General features: G+C 42.2%; 1 protein-coding gene across 1 annotated transcript in view; it reads left to right on the forward strand.

Annotated features, from left to right (window-relative positions):
• The first annotated feature begins 1254 nt into the window (after window positions 1-1254).
• Window positions 1255-20955, forward strand: part of ca16b (carbonic anhydrase XVI b) — a 69760-nt gene continuing 50059 nt past the window's right edge. Inside the window, exons 1-2 of the mRNA XM_067233654.1 lie at window positions 1255-1667; window positions 13031-13135. Of these exons, the coding sequence (XP_067089755.1) occupies window positions 1583-1667; window positions 13031-13135 (190 nt within the window). The 5' untranslated portion in view covers window positions 1255-1582. The remainder of the gene's footprint in view (window positions 1668-13030; window positions 13136-20955) is intronic.

Below are 20955 nucleotides of genomic sequence, written 5' to 3' on the forward strand. Positions count from 1 at the left end.
CTTGTACGGGTTTACAGGACAGGGGCATCAGTCACAAGAGCAGTGTGTGGTGATGCACACAGGAGAAGTGTGAGGAGGGCCTGATAGGGAGAAGAAGGGAGTGTGAGACATGCTTTTTGGAGAAGAGGCAGATGGCCCACATTAAAAGCAAAGCCTCTTGTGAATGTCCTCAACAGCCCCACCGAGAACAGCATAATTAAATGAGGAATTTAATCAGATTTCTCAAATTAAATGTCCGGCTGTATGGTTCTCCCAGACCCTCGCTGACTGACTCTACCTTTACGTTTCCGTCTGTGGGTGTCTCATGCTGTGTTCAGACCCATGCTGTGTTCCCATCAATACACACTACCTGATTTTATTCAGAGTGATAATTACTGCTAAAGTATTCCATTCACAGCTCTGACGGAGGGGGATGAAGTGGCTATCACACTGGGTGGCCTCAGGAGGGTCATATTAATAATAGGCCCTGGGAAGAATCACCACCTTCGCCACAACAGAGTAGACCATGCATTGGTATTATGTTTCGAGGCAGGACTATCACAGACACAAATAACTGAAAAGTTTTAATGCAGACATCTTTGACGGTAGAATTCGTCCAATTCTGTAGCAACCCTCCATTCTCTTATAAACAGAATATTCCGTCAGCTAATGTCAAGTTTTCAGTCTGTTTTCTCTTTCAGTGATTTTTCAGATATACTGTTTTTATAATGGTACCAGTTGCCTACTGTTCATTCCACAAGTAGGCTAGTCAAACATGTCTCTCCTCGGAAACAAATTTATGACATCCTGAATTCTGCTATTTCGGTCACTGGATTTGACACCTTAATTCAAAAGACTACATCTTTTAGTAGGCCTATCACGATATGTCTCTAGATACGTATGCTACCATCTCTCTAATAACCTTCATCTAACAAAGTTAGTGATTGATGCAGAATCGTTGGCAAAAATCGTTGCGTGTTTGCCTCAGTTATCATAGTTATAGTACACCAAATTGCATAAGGAGGAGCGAAAAACTCTATCTTGGTAATCAGCAACGGCGCTAGGATCCAGCAATCTGAGATTCTCCCTCCTATTTGTTCATTCGCTAGGTTGGCTCACTGTTGCTGTATTCCAAGCCTGACCCGTTTGCCAGAATTTTCTCATGCTTGCTCGTACCGTAGGCTTACTTCCTGGATGGGAGAATGGGATATTTCCCGCAGTGCTTTTGCTAAACTCACTATCGTTTTAAGTGATGCATTGAGATATCGATGACTGGACGTTTTCTTGGTCAAAATTTGACACTTGGATACTTTTGCTGTAATTAAACTGACTCTTAGCGCAAGGATCAATGTCCTTCGAAAATGTAGCTTAGAGTAAGCCTGGTGCATGTGGCCGAGTCTGTCAGAATTTTTCCTTTGGTGCATAAGACTATTTCTCGATGCAAATGCTTGTACATTTTCCTTCAAGGCATTCAGTATCTGACGTTACAGTTTCGTTCACGCTGCATTTGTTAACTTGATTTCAATTGTAATCAAGTTTATGTAATTTTTGAACGTCAAACTTTGTCACCCTTTGCCTTGTTGCTCTCGATGAGTATTCAGACATGCGGAGAATACTGGATTCGAGTTTCTGGTGGATCGTGCCCTTAATTTTTTCAACCTTGACGAAACCTACGGACAGTCACCCTGGTAAGTCGTTGTGACCATCCTAAAGAATAACCATAATTGGCCACAATGTAGTTGAACGTAGATATATCAAGGACAACCCAAGGCTATTCGGATCCTGTATGATTGGAGAGGAATTGACAGATGATAGCTGGACATGGCAAAATGTTTTACCACGTCTAGTTTTATGTCCAGACTTCAGATGACTATATTCAACAATTAAGTATGATTTTGGAGGACAGTTGCCCAGGCACAAAGTGGCCATGTGTGGGGATGACAGCTGTACAGGTATGTGACAGTGACATGGCAGCAATGTCCTGCGCTGCACTGGATAGTTATGCACGTTCCTTGGTTTGATGCCCGTGCGTGATGTAACAACAGGAGTCTGGCTCCCGCCAGTTACAGTGTAATTAGGTGTCCTTCCATATAAATTAACGTTTACTATACAATTATCACTTTGATCAGCATTAGATCATCAGCCTGATTTGTATGCCGTATATGTTCTCCAACAGAGTGGTTTAAGCCAGGATACGAGGGGTGGAAGTGAAGCAACGTCCATCATTAATAACAATTCCCATGCTTATTCAACATAAAAGGCCAGAATAGCCTTTGTTTTGTAGTCTGGGATTTGCTGAGTCTGCCTTGTTATGGGGCTGAGAAAGTCGCACCACAAATGGCCATCGCATCTTTGTTTTCGTTCCTATTTTCAGGCCCATCCCAGAAGAGTTGGACTACTGTATTTGTCAGTCTGATTATAGTTAGGCTCTCTTGAGCTTACCTACATGCTACACCAGAAGTCCACAGTATGTTTTTACTTTACCCTACATCTAATCTGGACATGTGCTCCTACTGTGATGACATGCAAAGTGCATGAGCAAAAGTACCTGAAGTGATGGTGTGTTACACTGTTGATGACTACCAACGTCAACTGTAAAACTCCAAACTCCATAAGAGCTGAATCAAAATGTGTATATCTTGATTCTGTCAGGTAACAAGAGGTCTGTAAAAGACAGCCACACAATTATTCATTTAAAAGGACTCTCTGGGACATGTTTGGTCCCAGTGGTAGGATACTCGTTTTCCTGGAATGGTGATTAATGTCCGGGCAATAAGGCACTGTCACTAAAGGACGAATACTGCTGCACCCAAGGACTCTGCCATATCAATAACTGTCCCTTGCCTTGCCTTCACCTTTCTCATCCTCGGTATGTGCCACTACCTTGCCAGCTTTACTTACTGATGATCTGTCAGTAGACACTGCTGTAGTACAACAGCACATAAAATCCGGAGAATTATGCAAATTACTGTCACCTATAGCCTATAAAAAAACTATCTTCCTAGGCTTTTATGAACAACTAGACTAACTGTCCTCTGAAGCACTTTCTCTCTAATTGGATCATTATTTTCAGTGCATGGGAATCATTTAGCTGCTAATATTCGCTTAACAATATGGCTTTGATAAAGCTTGAAAAAAATTCACAAATTCTCATGGTACAACACTGGTTTGTGTAATACAGAGCTTAAACAACAATAGTGGAGTTTGTCGAGTTTGTCTCTTTTTGTTTGAAGATTTAAGAACAAGATGGAGGCGGCTTGTTGGATTATTTAGTTAAGGAAGGGATGGGTTTCCGATTACGTTATGCTCATTGTTTTGGAATTTGTTGTTCTTGTACCATTGTTGTATTTTGTAAGTCCTCATGTATTTCTCAGGGACAAGTTAGGAATTGGGAAGTATACTGTAAAAGGACCAAACATTTAGAGATGATCAATCCAATACAGTATTTATTTATTGTGATGTGCTTTAGTATAACTGTATACAGTAAGTGGTTGTTTGGGTTTGCGTGAGACCCAGCCTTCCTTTCTGCAAAATATTTTTCTGTGACAAACAAATGTAGAACAGCAGAAGGCACTTCTCCCACAAAATACAACTCTGTTTATAAAGGTATAAAGATGTTGTCAGAGTCCTGTCTGAATATCCCTGTGTCCTTCATACCTAATGAGGCTTGAGCGACACTGTGATTGAGTGGCTGTCAATATAATGAAATCAGAACTGGATCCTTCATTCTCCTGTCCCTTCTCTAACTCTAGTCAACCATATTGACCTGCATAGAAGTAGTAAATCATTTAACTGAAAGCAAAGAAATCAATAGGACAGAAGCATAAAATGTAATTGGACATATTGATTGAAATGCACTTCTTTGATCAGAAAATTAGATCAGCTGGTCAGCATGTCATATCATTAGAATATGGTGGATACATGGAATCAGTTTATCATGCCAGAGTAGCCAACCTATGATTTATTGTGATTCTGGTGTGTGAAAAATTGCCTCGTAGATTGACACACTGAACAAAGAACTTTACAATGTTTCTCAGCAATCAAGTGTTGCATGAGTAATGAAACAAACCCCCTAGCCTCTGACTGAGTGTGGTTTAGGTCTAGCTGTTAACCTGCCCACAGATGTTGCACAAGCCAAACCACTGAGCTGATTTCTCTGTAGACAGTCATTTTCACATTCAGACGTGGAGGCGTAGAGCAGTCAAGTGCCTTTTTACAGTCCAGTGCTCTGCCTGTGAATTGGAAGAGGACCCTACTCATTAAATTCTTGCAGTGATGATGTTTGTTTTTTCCATTTTAACGCTCTGAGACATCCGTCCCTTAGGCCACACTCTGCTGCTGAGTCTGAGCCAGTGGGTACGTGTGCTTGGGTTGTAGACCTGTAGGTATGTTCAGTTTGTACGCACCAAGGAAAAATTCTTCTTTAGAAGCTACGTGGAGACAGTATTTAAGCCAGCCCAATGGTTTTAAGTATATTCTGCTGAGCACCGCAACATGTTAGTGTGATGACAGTTTGAGTGAATGTTAAAGTGACACCAATAGTTTTTATTTCATAGTTGGCATCCCCTGTTAAAGCAAAAGTCAAGGCTGTTTTGTATGCTTTTAATTTGAGTGTTGTTGCAGTAAGGTATTACATTGGGACAAAAGACAGTAGCCACTATTGCAAACAGTTTGGTCTTTGGTTGTTAATTTTCTGGATATGTGCTGAGGTAGTTCATTTTTGAGGCAGAGCTGAGTTTTCTGTAATACAAGGTGCCCTATCGATCCTCTTGACATGCCCCCCTTTGGGTAATGCAAATTTGTATTTTCTCCAATGCAAACTTTCACCCCCCCTGGTAGTGGAACCCTAATTAACAAGATATTTGTAATACCATGGCCTTTCCTTATGACATTTTCATATATTGCATCATTTTAGGCTTTCTCGCCAGCCTTCACATTCTAAAAAGTTAAATATGTGTAAATTACATGAGAGAAATATTTAATCAGCCTATCATTATGTCCGCTTATTGATATCCATAGAAACCTTTTGGAAACTCCAATATCTGTGTTATCCTCAACTCTGCCCTTCCTCTTTGTGTAAACACAGAAGTAGGGTCCGTAGTGACTGGAGTGTGGATGGGTGTTATTGTTGGGATTAATCCTCATATGACACAAGTGTTTATCACAGATGAGACAACCTCTCCCCAGGTAACCACGAATCACCCAGGGATCCCAGAAATCTGCTGGCCCAGCAGTAAACAACCAGCTGGAGGCCTGGAAACCAGCAAGCGCTCCTCATCAACAGCAGAACAGACATCAGAGAATAAACTAAAGCCAGGATCTTTTTCACTGATCTGTGATACATGGGATGCACTACAGACTGTACCATAGCTTGGATGCCATTGTTGAAATGGATGGTCTTTTAGAAATTAATAGAAAAGAACATTGCTGAGAGACAATGGAAGTCTGTACTGTTTAGGTAAGTGTGCTGTGACAATCACCTTGATTGTTTAAGGTGGCTGATACACTAGCAAGGTCAGAGTCACGCTTTTGGAGCTCTCATCCATAAGAACCCACTGTTTGGTCTGTGACATTAATTTAAGATGCCAGGAAGATGCACAACAACACTCAAGCTCATCTCCAAGCCTGCCATGGTTTATCAAAAGATGGGGACAAGGATCTCTCTCTCTCTCTATATATATATATATATACATATATAAATAGATATATCCAACCACAAGTGGTTATATATATATCAAGTTAAAGTCTTTTATTGTCAGGTACACAGAACAAAACAAGGTCAGACTGGGCACTGAAATTCTTAAGACAAGACAACGCAAGCACCTGGCATAACATAACATATAAGTACACAGAACATAATTTACATCTATGCGAAGCTTAAATAAGTAAAACTTCCTAAATATACAGATAACAATAAATAATACACTATACTAACCCTAAATACTAAAACTTCCTAAATATACAGATAACAATAAATAATACACTATACTAACCCTAAATACACATAAAACCTATTGCAACCCTATAACCTATTCTAACCTAGGTGGAGTACAGTGAGTGCATATATATATATGAGTGGCTTTATACATATATATAATTATACAGCAGTCCACTCATGGTTGGTTTGTCTTGTCAAAACCAAGACATAATTATGCACAGCCCCAGATGTTAAGCATGTATGTGTCTGTTTTTATAAGTGTCTGTGTACGATTGCTTGTTTTCATTTCACAAAAGAGAGATTATATGAACAAACTGATGGCAGCAGATGGCTGGTAACAAAATATCATTACATTTCCGCTCAGAGTACTGCCTTCTGCCAAATAGTAATATAAGAATGAGCAGGGGCTTTAGGAAGGTATTACCCAGGGAAGACAGATCCCACTCAGAAGTTTCATATACGTAACTACCCTTCTTTTCACAGTTTTTCTTTGTCGTATTCTGATATTATTCACTGGTGGGACTGAATGTAATGTCAGATATCATCTGACAATAAGTTATGGATGAGGTTGAAAAAATATTTTCGTAAATATTGTTAAAAAGGTTGATTTTCTTTTTTTTGACAAAACGTTTTGAAAAAAACTTTTCAAAACCGAAAGGCTGAAAAAATATTTTCAAAAATAAGTTTCGAAAAAAACGTTTTGAAGGGTTAAAAAAAAAAAATCTTAGAATTTGAGCAGACTGAATTTTGTTCTATTTGAATTTCTGAAGCTTGAATTTTTTCACCTCAGTGTGGAAATAGGTTTATTGATTTACATTTTGCAACTTTAAGCAAAAGAACATTTCAAACGTATTTGTCCTCTGTGTCTTCCCGATCACCAACACTTTGTCAGGCTACTTACTGTAGTTTTATTTCATTGGTACCTGCACATAGGTAGGCTAATGTACAGAGGAGGAGGAGGAGGGAGACGTAATTGCAGGTTCTCAGAAGTGCTTTACAGTTTGAAGTGGTCTTGGAGATCATAAATAGTTTCTCCTCTCTCTTTCAGTACAAGGTTCTGAGCTTAGCGTAAAGAGAGTACGGATTTTTGGTAGTACATAACTATAAAGGGGTGCTGAATCCACCTTGGTTTTCAGCAAAATGATGAATCCTTCTCTGTGGTTCTTTTCAAGTCAAGCCATGGAGGATTGATTTAGCTCTAACGCCAAAGACCAGCAAAATGGAAAGGAGGAGAGCTGACTGAAGCCTGTAGTTCTATTGCTTCAGGCTAGCATAGCAAGAATGTTTGTATTACTTGCAAGTAATACAAACATACTTACATTAGTAAGTAGTTCTAATGTGTATTTATGATATATTTTAACTTAAATACTTTTTTTGGTTGTATAGCCTTTTTTCACTCTGGCAGGGGGACTGCCAACGGAAACTAGCCTTTTGGTTATAATTGGGTGCATTAACATTGTAATGTTCATGAATGTACACTGTCCCTCTTGATCAAATAAATTGAATTGAAAATTGAAATTGAAATGGGATATCATGTCTCATGGTGATAAACCAAAGATTTGACCTGTTGACCAGTTTGATAGATTACCAATCAACAGTATTTTAGATTTCCTTTTAAAGATGGCTGTGGGTAGGTCTAAATGAAGTACTGTTACTAGTTGGTCAAATGGTAAACTTACAAATGCCCCAATGTTAACAGAAAGATGAAGGGGAATGTGCTTTGTGCCAACCAAACAAAGTGTTTTCAGCCCTTACATTTACATGTAGTCATTTAGCAGACGCTCTTATCCAGAGCGACTTACAGTAAGTACAGGGACATTCCCCCGAGGCAAGTAGGTTGAAGTGCCTTGCCCAAGGACACAACATCATTTGGCACGGCCAGGAATCGAACTCGCATCCTTCAGATTACTAGCCCGATTCCCTAACTGCTCAGCCACCTAACTCCCAGCCCTTAACAACATATCTTTCTTTTTCTTAAAAAAAAAATGCCACTGTAAAAAAAACGTCACTAAAGCGTTCACGGACAGCAGGGGGTGAAGAATCCTTCAGAGATGGGTAATGGCTGTGCAGTATTGTTCAACAGCAGATTTATATGTGGATCAATAGCAGGACATTTAACCCCAGGGACCATAACTCCTGATAATGGCCTAAAGGAGGACCTCAGAGGCCATTGGCACTTTGCCACTGTAATTGCTGTATGTTGAAAACACCACTTTACTCTCAATAAATTCACTATGGCAGAATGTTGTGGATGCTCAGAAGTATGCTTATATTGTTTGAGGACACAGTAGAGGGGAATTTTAAAATACAATAGTAATTCGACTGGACAGACTTAAGTGCTTGTCTACTGCAATACAGTATTTGTACGCGTTTGGAGAAAAGTGTCTGCTAAATGAATAAAATGTCAAATGTAAAGAACGAGTGTTCACTTGACCTAGAATATCATGGACCCTTAATGTGTTTAATCTAGCTTTAACCGAAGTCCCAGATACATGTAATGAGTAAGTACATTTAACAGGCTGAATCCTCTAGTGGACCCATGCTGGACTTGGTTAAGATGGGAGGTCCAAGAGACATGGCTTAACATATTAGCCAAGACCTAATAATGGCATATAAAAGTGTCAAGAAACCAGCATCGATGTAGTGTTTAACTTTGTAGAATATGTGTGGCAGTTTGTAGCATAATATTAACAGGAAATGTTATACTATTCATTCTGTTTATCATAAGTAATGCAGATAACAGTATTCAAACAGACTCTTGACTTGAGTTAAACTTCTACTTTTCACCAGGAAGTTTGATTTCAGTGCACTAAGGGGGTGCCTTGCAGACAATAGGACAATTGACTATCACTAGAGCCATACACAAGAAAACCCAGGATGTGAGTACTATTTTCCCACACCCAGGGAGCAGGGACTGTTTTCAACAAGTACTGCACCAGACTCCAACAAACTAGGCTATACTTACTGTTGGAGTCCTTTTTTTTAAAGGTGACATGAAAACTTAACAAATAAGGTCTAAGAGATGTAAAGAATGTAATACTAAAGTTACAGACATGTTGTCAAAATCATTCAGAAATATAGGCTCCTTCCTTAAGCTGCTGTTTTCTATTCTAAAGCTGACCAACATGACCAGAGTAATGTTAGGCAGATAATGGAAAATGACAGGTTTGGATTCGAATGAAGATATAAGGGACAGGCTGTTATCTTATTCCATGATGTATAGGCTCAATGGATTGTTGCATAGCCTATAGGCTTATCTAATGTAGATAAAAACACCTATTGTGAGATTGGTGTCCAATCTTCTGCAGATGGCTTGCAGTCCACTTCAACACAATGCAGGTAACTCTGCTAATATAGGATATTACCTCATACCATGGTAGATACACCAGGGCTCTCAAGTCTCACGCATTTTCCATGAGACTCACGCATTTCATCCATTTCTCACGCTCTCAGGCAACACCTTGTATTTCTCACACTGAGAAGTCATTTCTCACGCTGAGAAGTAAGGGATAACCTGTCTATATAATATTAACGTACGAGGCACAGGCATACGAAAGGAAGTTTTCTGCCGAGTTGAGAGCTGTCTTGAGTTATATAGAGTTAAATACCCCCCCCCCTGTCTCCTGGAGTTTAGTACCCAAATGTTGACAGGTATGGTAATATAGAAACTTGAGAGCCCTGACACAGTATGCTGCTGTAGGTCTTGTGTTTTTTCCATTTTTGAGTTACACAACATTAGTGGATGCCTTCTTCCTTCCTCATCATTTCATGCTAGCTAATCTGCATGTTACTCCAGATTGAGTCTGATTGAAACATACTGGTACATCTAGTTATCCCAACCTGCCTGCCCTGAAATTGCACTCCTTTTAGGATTTTGCTTTCCACCAAAGCAACAACAAAGACTGCACAGGTGAATTTCTTCCCACTATAAACTGCCATTTTATGTCAGTGTCACACCGGCCTCTATGCAGTGAAAGCTAACTGAATGGTTCTTTGCAGTGTATCTGTCTTCATTGTGAGGGGAAAAAAAGGTCTTACTTTTTATGTGCTTGGTTATGAAAGCCTTTGGGGTATGCTCCTTCATTGCTTTATTTTGTGGCAGACATCTTGTTTCCTGGCTTTTCTAAAGCCTGCACATTTATTTTTTTGGGGGCTATGGCTTCTTTTTGAAAGCTGGAAAGAGCCAGATGAAGAAGAAAAGCACCCAACTTTAGAACAGGTGTGTCTTTTTGCCTTGCAACCCCTGCTCTGGGTGTACTGTGTCTGACTGAGCAGTTGACTGTAGTTGGCATTCTCTCTGCCAGATGGACGGGCAGCTAGGAAGTAGCCACAGGGACAGTGGTTGCCAGGCTGGTATCGTTTCCTCACTTTGAAATTCACATGAGCATCCTTGCACTATGATGAGGTTTCCATTAAGCTTCTTGACTACAACTTTTATTTGAGGAAAGTCACTAGGGTTGGGGATTGTTTCATCCCTGGAGTCTACATGGGCACAACAAAATGGTCCGGTAGTGTGTCTGAAAAACTTGTATGTCTACAGCAGGCTAATCTTAGTACTAGATCTATAATACATAACATACTATACTCTTTAACTTGACTCTTGAATCATGCAGTGTTTTTTTAAGACATTAGACCAGTGCTGTTACATGAGCACATTAGGCCTACATGCTTTCATCATCCAGTTTTGAATTCTGTTATAGCACCTGCTGAGTCAGAAAAAGCTTTTGCATAATAATCTGCCAATGGCATGTGTTACACTCTTATCCGAATGTCCTGGTGCTTCAGGTCAAAACTGTCTTGGCTTTAACAACTCCCCTGCAGGCCAATGGTGATGCATCCATGCTCATACTCCAGACATCTTTAACCAGTTGTGGTGTATTATTAAAATGGCTGATGGCTGAGTGTTCCTGTGGTAACTGCTGGAGAGTTATTCAGGGATTCTCCAGGGGGCGGGGTGCAGTGTTTGGTCAATGGGTGCAGAGATGCAGAGTCTACACTGGGGGACATGGGTTTTGTTACTCTAAGTGGAAAGTGGCGTGTTAGGGTTTTGCCAAGTCTTGGCATGTTGGATCTCTTTTTGTGAATACGACATAAAATGTATAGTTCTTATACTGATGGGTGTTGTTTGGTAATCTAATGGCCGGACTGAAGTAGTGTGGGGGTGCTCGGGGCCAGCTTCCTGGTGGATGCTCTAGGCTTGGGAGCCTGCGTTCTCCATTCTGGCTCAGAGCAGGCCTAGCAAGGCCCCGTGTTGTCTGTTCAGAGTCTATTCTAAAGATGGGACTGCTTTAATCCCATGCCCAGAGGAGATGGCTGATACGGTTGAGAGTAAACTGTTGACACGGTGCTGTCTCCTCTGCTTTCTGATCAAAGACGAAGCATTCTCCTGTTCCACAACCTGTCTTCAAATAAGCTTTACTCCCCCACAGAAACTCGCTCCCTCTTTTTTTTTTTTTTGCTATCTATTCATATTGACTGCCTTTCAATTTCAAATTAGCTCTAGCTTTAGCCATTGGCCTTCAATAGGAGTTAATTCATTGGTGGCTGTATTTGGGAACGTTCTATGACTAAGGCCTGCCTCCTGGTCATTCATTTTAAGTAGAGTAATGACCGTGGAAGTGATGTGCTACCTTTTGGTTGACAATATTGCACCACTTTAAGCACAGAGACAGAGTCAGTTTGTTTGTCGTAGTAGACTTGATGAAGTGTTTAATTAATTCCCCTTTAATGATGCAACCATCAGTAAGAGCTGAACAGAGCTGTTTGCGTGTGTGAGCCATTGATGTGCCATACTAAGTCAAGCACTTGAGTCACTCCCTGGAACAGCTGTTGAATAAGGAAGCAATCTGCCTTAGATTCCTGTAGCAAAAGTTGACCTCAAACAATGTCACAGTGTGCCGTTGAGGGTGTTAGTAGGAAATGGTTACTTAATCTGGGCAGATTGGACACTGCATGTTACAGGGGTGGGTGGGCTGTGTTTACCTAAATCGAATGGGCAGACAGACATGATTACCTGGTTGTAGACAAAAGGTTTGTGCCTGACTGTGTGTATTAGACTCTCTGATCTCTGGTATCTGATAATTGGGGTGAGGTGGGCGAGAGAGGATGTAGTGACAAACCAAGCCAGGAAGGTTGCGGTGTAACATCAGGGTATTTGATCACTTGACATGGAGGCACGTTGACTTCGCCCACACTACTTGTGTGCCAGGAGAGACCTTCGAATAAAGCTGGAAACACAGCAGTAGGGGTGGCAAAAATTGCAGAAATAATAGCTACTGTGTGTGGTTCAGGTAATGTGGATACACAGATGTGGCCAACAGTGTAGTGTAGTGCAAGGCCTCCATCACAACTGCCAAATTAGCTAATATTGGTGATTCAGCCACAGCAGGGGTGAGCCACTGTTCCACACAGACTCTTGAAAGGGGCCTCATGCTAAGCAGTTTGTCGGCACCCTCCAGGAGAATAACCTGGCCTCTGAGCTCACCATGTGTTTGTGTCTGTATAGTTCACTCAGTTGGATACAGTGGGCATTATGAATAAGCACATTCAACCCCACAACAAGCCCTCTCTCGCTCCCTTCAGAATGGAAGCATGTGTTATTAATTTGGGCACAAACAAACTGCAAAATCATATTTCTCTGGATGGCTTTCTCATTGATTTATTCGATAAATGAAGGTGGTACTCAGCCTAGCCCATGCCAGGCCAGAACCATGAATGGAGCTGATTGATGGCAAGAGATCGGAAGGGATTTTACTCTCCAGAAACGCTTTCCTTCTGTTCTCACCGGCAGCAGCAGCCCCCTGGAAGCAGCCCAATGGTGATAATCATTACTTCCCATTAAGTCGTAGTGTCAAACGATGACACCTGGGCTGCTGAGTGTGAGGTGGCTAGCCACCATCGCTGCTGCCGCTGCCGCCGAGGGCCATTGAGCCCAGCAGCTGTTCATCTTCTCACCCTCTCCCTGCTCTGGCTGGAACGTCTGGATGTGGCAGTGTTTTGGAGTGCTTAGACATCCCTCAGTGTAATCACCTCTGTCGACCATCTAACCTATAGGGCTGTGCTATAGATAATGATGAGCGTGCCGTCTGACTCCTGTTTCGCTGTCCTCCTCAGCTCCACAGGGTGGCCAGCCTGGGTCCGTGGGAGAGAAGGCTCATGGGAGCCCTGGCATGAGGAGGGAGAGGAGAGCTACAGCAGATCACTACTGGGCATATTCAGGTGAGTCTCTGACAGACACCATCCCTTCTATTCATGGAAACCCACCCATTGAAGGGAAAATCTTGAGGTAAATTATATTATTATAATTCCGACATTTATCACTTTTTCTTCTGAGTATCAAGTTTTATATATTCTGTTGGTCTTCCATCTTTGTCCATCCGAATGGCTTCATCCTCCACTGACCTCTTCAGTGTGTTCGTACAGTATGATCTAGCACTAGAACTCCTGATAAGCCTGTTTTCATGACTTGGAAGTACCTGTACTGCACCGTACATTTGGTTCACTTACTCCAGTCATACATAACTAACATAACCTACTCTTAATTTATTTAAATAAAATAGTCTGCAGAACCACTACATTACTGATGTAAATGTGCTCTCCAGCCTCTATCAGTCATCATTTTGGCTTCCTGGCCAGTTTGTCTAGCTGATGTCCCCTTTAGGACTATCAGCATTCTTTGTCCTTACTCCACCCTTATAGGCCTGTGGCACAGAATGATCTTTAAGTACAATATTTATATAATTCTGTTCTGCCTGCCAGCTCCCAGTGTGCCTTATAATCACATTTAAGACCCACACAGTCCTGAAGAAATGCCTGTGCTGGAAAAGTTTTATGTGAGGAATAATCAATGTAACCCTTCACACAAATGAGTAATGACAGGTTGAAACAGTAGGAATCCAGCCTGTCCCAACATAACATCTTGTCGATGGTGTTCACTGACTAGTTCAGAGATATTGACTTTGGGGATCCAAGTCTCCGAGTCTAAGACTGAACTGTAAAGATTCTTATCTGTTGGTTGTTTTCTTCAAATGTTTTATTAATGAAACTGTCCACACCTTGCTGAGTAATACTCACAAAATGCCTCTCTCTTTCACTCTTTCTTTCTTTTTCTCTCTCTCTCTCTCCCTCTCTCTCTCTCTTCTCTCTTCTTCTCTCTTCTCGCTTCTTTCTCTCTCTTTCACTCTCCTGGCAGCTGCTCTCAGGAAGGCATGAGCTTGGCAGCTCTTAGTAGTGGATCAAACACAATGAATGATAGATACTTTAGCATACCATCTGTTGTATTGTTCATTCGATTCATCACTGTGTCTGTGCGTGGGGCTGTCTGTGTCCTGTGTATGTTTTCTTTATGTAGATGGGTCCTTAGGTACTTAAGCTTCTAACATACATAGATAATAAATTGCTTTTAGTTAGAATGCCTGATTAAGTGTAGAACTGGGTATTTTCATCTTTCCCCAAAATATTGGATTAGTTGAATATTCCACCTAATAAAGGCTGGGGAGAGGAGAGATGTCTTCTCTCATTACTATGTATTATCCTTGAAAAAGTCACTCAATGCCCCCCTGCTTCAGTGCCTGCTGCCTACTAGAACTATTCATATACAGAAGGGAAAAATCAGACAATTAATTGTTTAGACCCACTCCGCTTTTCTCAACATGGATGAATATTGAATGAAACCAATTACAGCTAGGGGAACATTTTTCAGGTAGATTCCTTACAGAGCAGAGCAGGATGACATGTATCTCAGTACCTCCCAGACACAGCTGTGAGATGAGCCTAGTCACTGTGACTACAGTAAACCCACCACCCATGATATCACTCCTTAGCCTTATCCTAGCTTTCCCTGGGCTTCAATTCACATCTCTATCCACTCTAGTGGATCCTGCTTAAACCATACATTGTTTAGAATGCATGCAACATGTTAACATCTCAGTCTTGTAAACTTAAAACCAAAATAATCTATGGGTGTGAAAGTTGGGCCCTGAAGCTGTTTGACTGAGATTGACTTTCTTTTGTTCCCCCAGCTGAGACTCTGGCCTGGTATTCAGATGTATGTTTTTGACATACTGTTTGATATATTGTGTGCTTTTCAAAGGGAATATTTAGTCAAGCACACGATGAATAAATTGCAGCTGGCTCATTGTAGTGGCCAAAATAGAAGCATTCAGAGAACACAGAAATGCCCGTTGCCTTAGAAAGGTAGGCTAATTAGTGTCTCAGCTTGTGAATGGGGGACGGGACAAGCGTGCCCTAGCAGCTAAATGGTTATTAAAGACATTTACTTAGTGCAGGGAGGAAATGAATGCAAACACCCAGGCCAGCCTGCTATTCCAAGCTGCACAACCTGTGACCTTGCTGAAGGAGTCGAGTTTCTCTTGAGTTTTGTGATGTCTCCTGCTCTCTCCCCAGGGCCAGGACTCTGACATTACTCCATAGTTACACTCAATGACTGGTCTCCAGGAGAGCTCATCTCCCACAGGGAGGGCGACAAGGGGATTCCTCTGCGAAAGAGAGCCATTGTTACACTCAATGCAGAGAGACTATGCGTACAGTAGGAAAAGTGTCCCCTCAGTCTTTCTCCCCTGCCTCACTTGCAGCAGAGCCCACCCCCCACCACACACCCACACTCTCACTTTTCCATTCTACTGATGTGAGTAAGATGACATCATCAGGATGCATGTGATTCATATGGACTGACACTGGTGTCAGCCATGTTACTCTGACTCTTCTACTATATATTCTAGTCAGGATTCGGAGGACATTCTCCTGACAGCATGTGTCAAAGACTGTGCAACTTTGTTAGCCTATTAAACTAGCTTTGAGATCTAAGACTTAGGCCCACTTAATAGTGTAAAAAGTAAGTTATTCTGTTGCTTGTTTCTCTGCCTGAAAGACAGGGCCATACAAAACCTAATATCATGCAATTACTTTCGCCATCAGCATACAAGAATAGATTGTATCATGAGGAAATCTTTTGGGTTAAACTGTAGAGCTAATCTAACTCTGCTCTCATAAAACCCAATTGGTAGGTTCTAACTAGATTGAGGCTGTTTTTGTGTGACCTGTCAACACTGTTGAACGAGAGACTGACATGACGACTCACATGACTGACAGGCTCAGCTCCACTCTCACTCTCCTACTGTATGGACCATAGTTACAAACCTGGTCAAAGAAGTTACTCAGAAACACACACCACCTTGACGTCAGATTTAAAGGTTATTCACCACACGTGAATCATTGCGAAGACATCATTCACAGGAAGTATGATATTGCATGAGAGCCCCATAGGAACTAGCTTGTAGATCCTTCAGTATTTTTTTATATCTATATGTGTCTCATGGTTTGTTTTTCATTCTCGATTTCTGCCTGATATTGTTTGTTGTTTTTTGTTAACTACTGCATTTTCTATTGCACTCCCTTGCTATCCATTAGAAACCAGAAAGGTAATTTGAGACCTTTGAAAAAGGTCTCCATCATACACACCTGCTATAGGACCTACCATCCAGTATCACAGGGCCTACCTTTCTACCACATGCGTGACAGCAGCTTATATTCTAGTTTCTTTGGTGTCTAATTGGCTGGCTCCCAGTGAAGGAGGTATCTCTGTTAGATAAGAGCTCCTCGCTCGCCTGCTGAGCCGAGGGGAATGAGAGCAGGGTAATGTTGACACGGCACTCCATGAAAGACACTCTGCTCCCTGGAGGCTGTGAATGGAGGAGAGGGCTGTTCCCTCTGGGCCGACCCACAGAAGAGACTGCTACAGGAGAGTGGAGCACCAACATCCACCACTTCTGGAGTCCAGGTAGGAGTTAGGGTTAGGGGGATAGTGGGTCCTCTTACCTTAGCTAAGTTAGAGTCGTTATTTACTGGAAGTACTGCTGTATGACTTTTGAGAAGGCATGGGCCTGTCTTCACTCTATGTTCGAGAAAAGGAAATTCTACATCTTCTAATTCTACTTTCTACATCTTTACCTTTCTACCAGCCTAGATTAAAGCTGCCATTCCATGTTTCTTTTGAAAAACATTCTGAATGGCTCCACAGATGAAAGCTCAGCTCATTCCTTTCCAAACAATTTCACTGAAATAGTGACATGACTTCTTTCAATCTTTTTTTCCTTTTTCATTCATTCAACTCCCTTCTTTTATCCCCATTGCCTCTACCCCAAAACCTTTTATGTCCCTCCATTTTTTCCCTCCTGTTCTGTGGCAACACAGAGCTGTGTGGGCTAAGGTGGACCCATATAGACCCAAACACAGTTAGCTCTACTTCTGTATTCATACCAGGTAGGAGGCTGCAGGTTTTACAGTTAAATCCATCCCCTGCCTTTACTGAAAGTCAGTAAATTGATGTGTTGTCTTGGCTGGTACATGACACAACTGTAGTATAGCCATGTTGCTAGTAGTTGTTGACATTGCTCCTAAAAAAATTCAAGTGGATGCTGTTTGACCATATCCTCTCATGCCTGTAATTAGTGTGGTCCTTGTGAACTATCTCCATGCTATGCGTCCGCCTCACTTCTGTCTGTGCTCAGTTCATTTTCAACTCCCTGGAGAGACGAGACATTCACCTGCCCGAGACAGCCCTCTCCTTGCCTGTGTGCCTTCAGAGCCCCTCCCTGCTCCTGCCATGATGGCAGCTTAGCAGCGCATCATTTATAACCCTCCAGCGTTCGAGCTGAGCTGATGTAGAGTGTCAACCTCTGGCCGTACCTGCACTCATTTCCTGAGAAGCTCAGAGGCGTGGGAACACTAATTATTAAAAATGAATTTCACCGGGGCACAGGCTGACGCAGGATTCATCTTGGTTATCGCTGGCGGATCAGATCAGCCTTTTGTGTGCTGCGATTGGTCCATTTATCTCTGTCGTGGGTGGGCCTCTGACAGATGTGCCAATATGGCCGTCCACGGTACTCTGCTGGTGGAGAGGCCTCTTAATTCTCCATGATGTATCACACTGGCATAAAGCAATTTGTGAGCAGAATCGAGGACCAAATCACATCTCTTCTCTCTGCCTCTGACATTCTGTCTCGACTCTGGATGAGTTAAATATATTGGGAATGTAAATAAATTTGGGATTTGTGCCCACTGAGCTAATATTTTTTCCTGGAGTTTTTGTTGAGGGTAACTCTTAACAGTGTTGTGAGGGCAGTTCAGGCCATTGTTGGTCAAAGGAAGTAAAGGTACAGTATCCATTTTAGAAACTAGTCGAGACCCACATTGTCAGGATGGAATATCTTGTTTACCCATGACTGACATATCACACAGACTGGAGGGCGGTGTACAGTAAATTGTTTAGTTTGTAGTAGTCTGGGTAGTGAGGCTGTTGGTGTTGCAGTGTGCTGGCAATGGCTGTCTGGAACCGGGGTGGCTCTAATCCAGTCTAATGGATGTGGACATGCTCGGCCTCCTGGGATTGTAAAATTAGGGAAGTGTAGATTGCCAGCCCACAGGTTCGCCCTCCCCTAATGTGGTTATGCTGATGAGCTGGAATGAGCAAGCAGCTCAGCAGATTTTTAAACTCATAATGATGATGACTTACTTTGTAATGAGTACATATTCTCCCAGAGGTGATGGCTGAACTACGGGGGGGGCAGATGAAATAACATTTGTTACACTTGCGCCGTGCTTATTAAGGCCTAAGGAAGATCATAATGGCAAAGATGTCTTCATAAGTAATGTGGATCATACCTTGCTTAAGATGACATGTCGTTGGGTTTAGCATAATGCTTTCATCAAGATTGCATAACACCTTTAGGGATGTGGTCTCTGGCTTACAAACTGCTGTAAAGACCTGCAAAGGGTAAGGTTACAGGCTAGAACATTGGGATGTGTATTAAATATTTCAACACTTGTCTGTGCTGCAATCACACCCATTAAGGTAAATGAACTGGTGATGAAAGAAAAGCCCTTTGGGCTGGTGTGTGACTGGAGTGTCAGCTTTTGTGTTGTTGCCCTCCTAGATGTCTGAGCCAGGAAGATGTGAGGTGGAATGACGGGTGACGGCTGGACTGCATGCCTTTTTACTCCTCTGTGATTCTGTAGATCGTTTCTCTTACCCTGTTATCTCGGGCTAAGTGAATTATACCCCTGCCTATTGATTTCTGTCTGGATTCTAAATTAGCGGGGAATTTTCTGCGTAAACCTGCGGCCATTGTTGTTCATGCTTAGCTTGCAGAAGCTCCTCTCTGGCTGAGTAATGTCTGCTGGGCTGAGAAATACAGCTAAGTTCCTAAGGCAGTGGGTTGTAGCTCTGTGTACCAGGGCCTTATCTGGACTGGAAGACAACCCAGAAAGATGGCCGTACTCAAGAGTTGGAGCCATCGATAACATCATAATGATGACTAGGTTCAGACAAAATATTCTTGATAATTTGTCATAAGATCAACAAGATTAGAACCAGAGATGAACAAGATTTGGGGTTTAGGAAGGCCAAATGAATGAGTAGGTCTATCGCATGTCTAAGCATGTCAAAGAAGAAGGGATGGTTGTCTGGGGAAAGGGCTTGACCTGCTTTTCTTTTCCTCTGCGGATGGCTGTAGTAGCCTTCATGGTATGATGTAACTGGGTGTCTACTGACATAGATGCCTTTGAACACAGACTTTTTGATCCTAATTGTAGCGCTTTTTTGTATTCTGTGTGTGTTAATTTTTCCTTTGTCTTTTTCCTGTGTATACCGATGAATAATACCACGGTGCTGCACGTACCACTGAGCATGTCCATTTTATGTTGCTTTCAATTCACAAACTTTTTTCTTATAGCACAATTGTTGGAAATGTATGCTATTGACTGGTAGTACATTTACATTTAGTCAGTTAGCAGACACTCTTATCCAGAGCGACTTACAGTAAGTACAGGGACATTCCCCCTGAGGCAAGTAGGGTGAAGTGCCTTGCCCAAGGACACAACGTCATTTTGCAAGCCAGGAATCGAACCGGCAACCTGTTTTGATCAATAGCCCGATTCCCTAACCGCTCAGCCATCTGACCCCCCTGGTAATTTCATTCATTCTGTTGTATTCATGAGGTTAGCTCATATCCTGTCACAGTGCTCAGGGAATTCATGATCTGCGCTTAACACAAAGGTGCAGCTAGTTTCAAAGCTTTACCAAAATGTCTTAAACTGCCTACCTTTGTCACATTTTCTTCAATGCCCCTTTTCTAGTGCACAAGAAGAAGCTGCCTCTGGATGTGAAAGGTGTGTTTGAATGATACTTTTTGGATAATGTATTAATTCCCAGCCAATCATGCACACATACCCAAAGTGGTTATCAGTGCTATGTAATTACTAATTTTATTGCTTTTAATTTGCTACATGCCAGTAGGTTTGATTGTGGTGTGGGGCACACGCATCATGAGTCACAGCACCTAGACTGTGCCCCCTCTTCCTCAAGGATCAGTTTTCTGCTCGATTATGTAACCCCGCCCCCCTCTCTTCTCTCATACATGTTTCTTAATGCGGGCCTTATCTGGATTCAGAGCAGTGGTCTGTGAGTGGATGTTCTGAGGGGGGAAGGGGGAGACACAAGCCAGATTTGGACAGGACTAAGGAATCTCTGCTCGCTGTGCTTAGTGCAGCAATCATCCTGGGATGTGGTTGTGCTAGCCTGTGATTTGTGGCCTAATTAGTGATTTTGGAGCTCCAGGCTGAAAACCTGCTCAGTTTCTGCTTCTGCTGCCCACTTGCCTCTCTCCTCTTCTATTCTTTCCTTCCTGCTCCCCCCTTTCTGCTTTCCCAACCGTCTGACACACACACACCCATACACACTCTTTGCCCTATCTCTTTTTTTCCGCTCTCTCTCTCTCTCTCTCTCTCTCTCTCTCTCTCTCTCTCTCTATCCCTCTCTCACTTTTCCACTTCCTCTCTTTATCGAGCTGTAGGGAAGCAGGCAGAGGCCCAATGTTAAGCGATCCAGAAAACATGTGAATAATTAAGCAGCAGATTAAAGTGTTTAGCAGGGAGGCATGGGGCCTGTGCTGGCCTGTCCAGTCGGTAAATGACTGCTGGGGTAAATAAACACTCCTGATTAGGCCAGGTCAGGGGAC

Source organism: Osmerus mordax, chromosome 1, assembly GCF_038355195.1.
Source record: "Osmerus mordax isolate fOsmMor3 chromosome 1, fOsmMor3.pri, whole genome shotgun sequence".
Lineage (NCBI taxonomy): Eukaryota > Metazoa > Chordata > Actinopteri > Osmeriformes > Osmeridae > Osmerus > Osmerus mordax.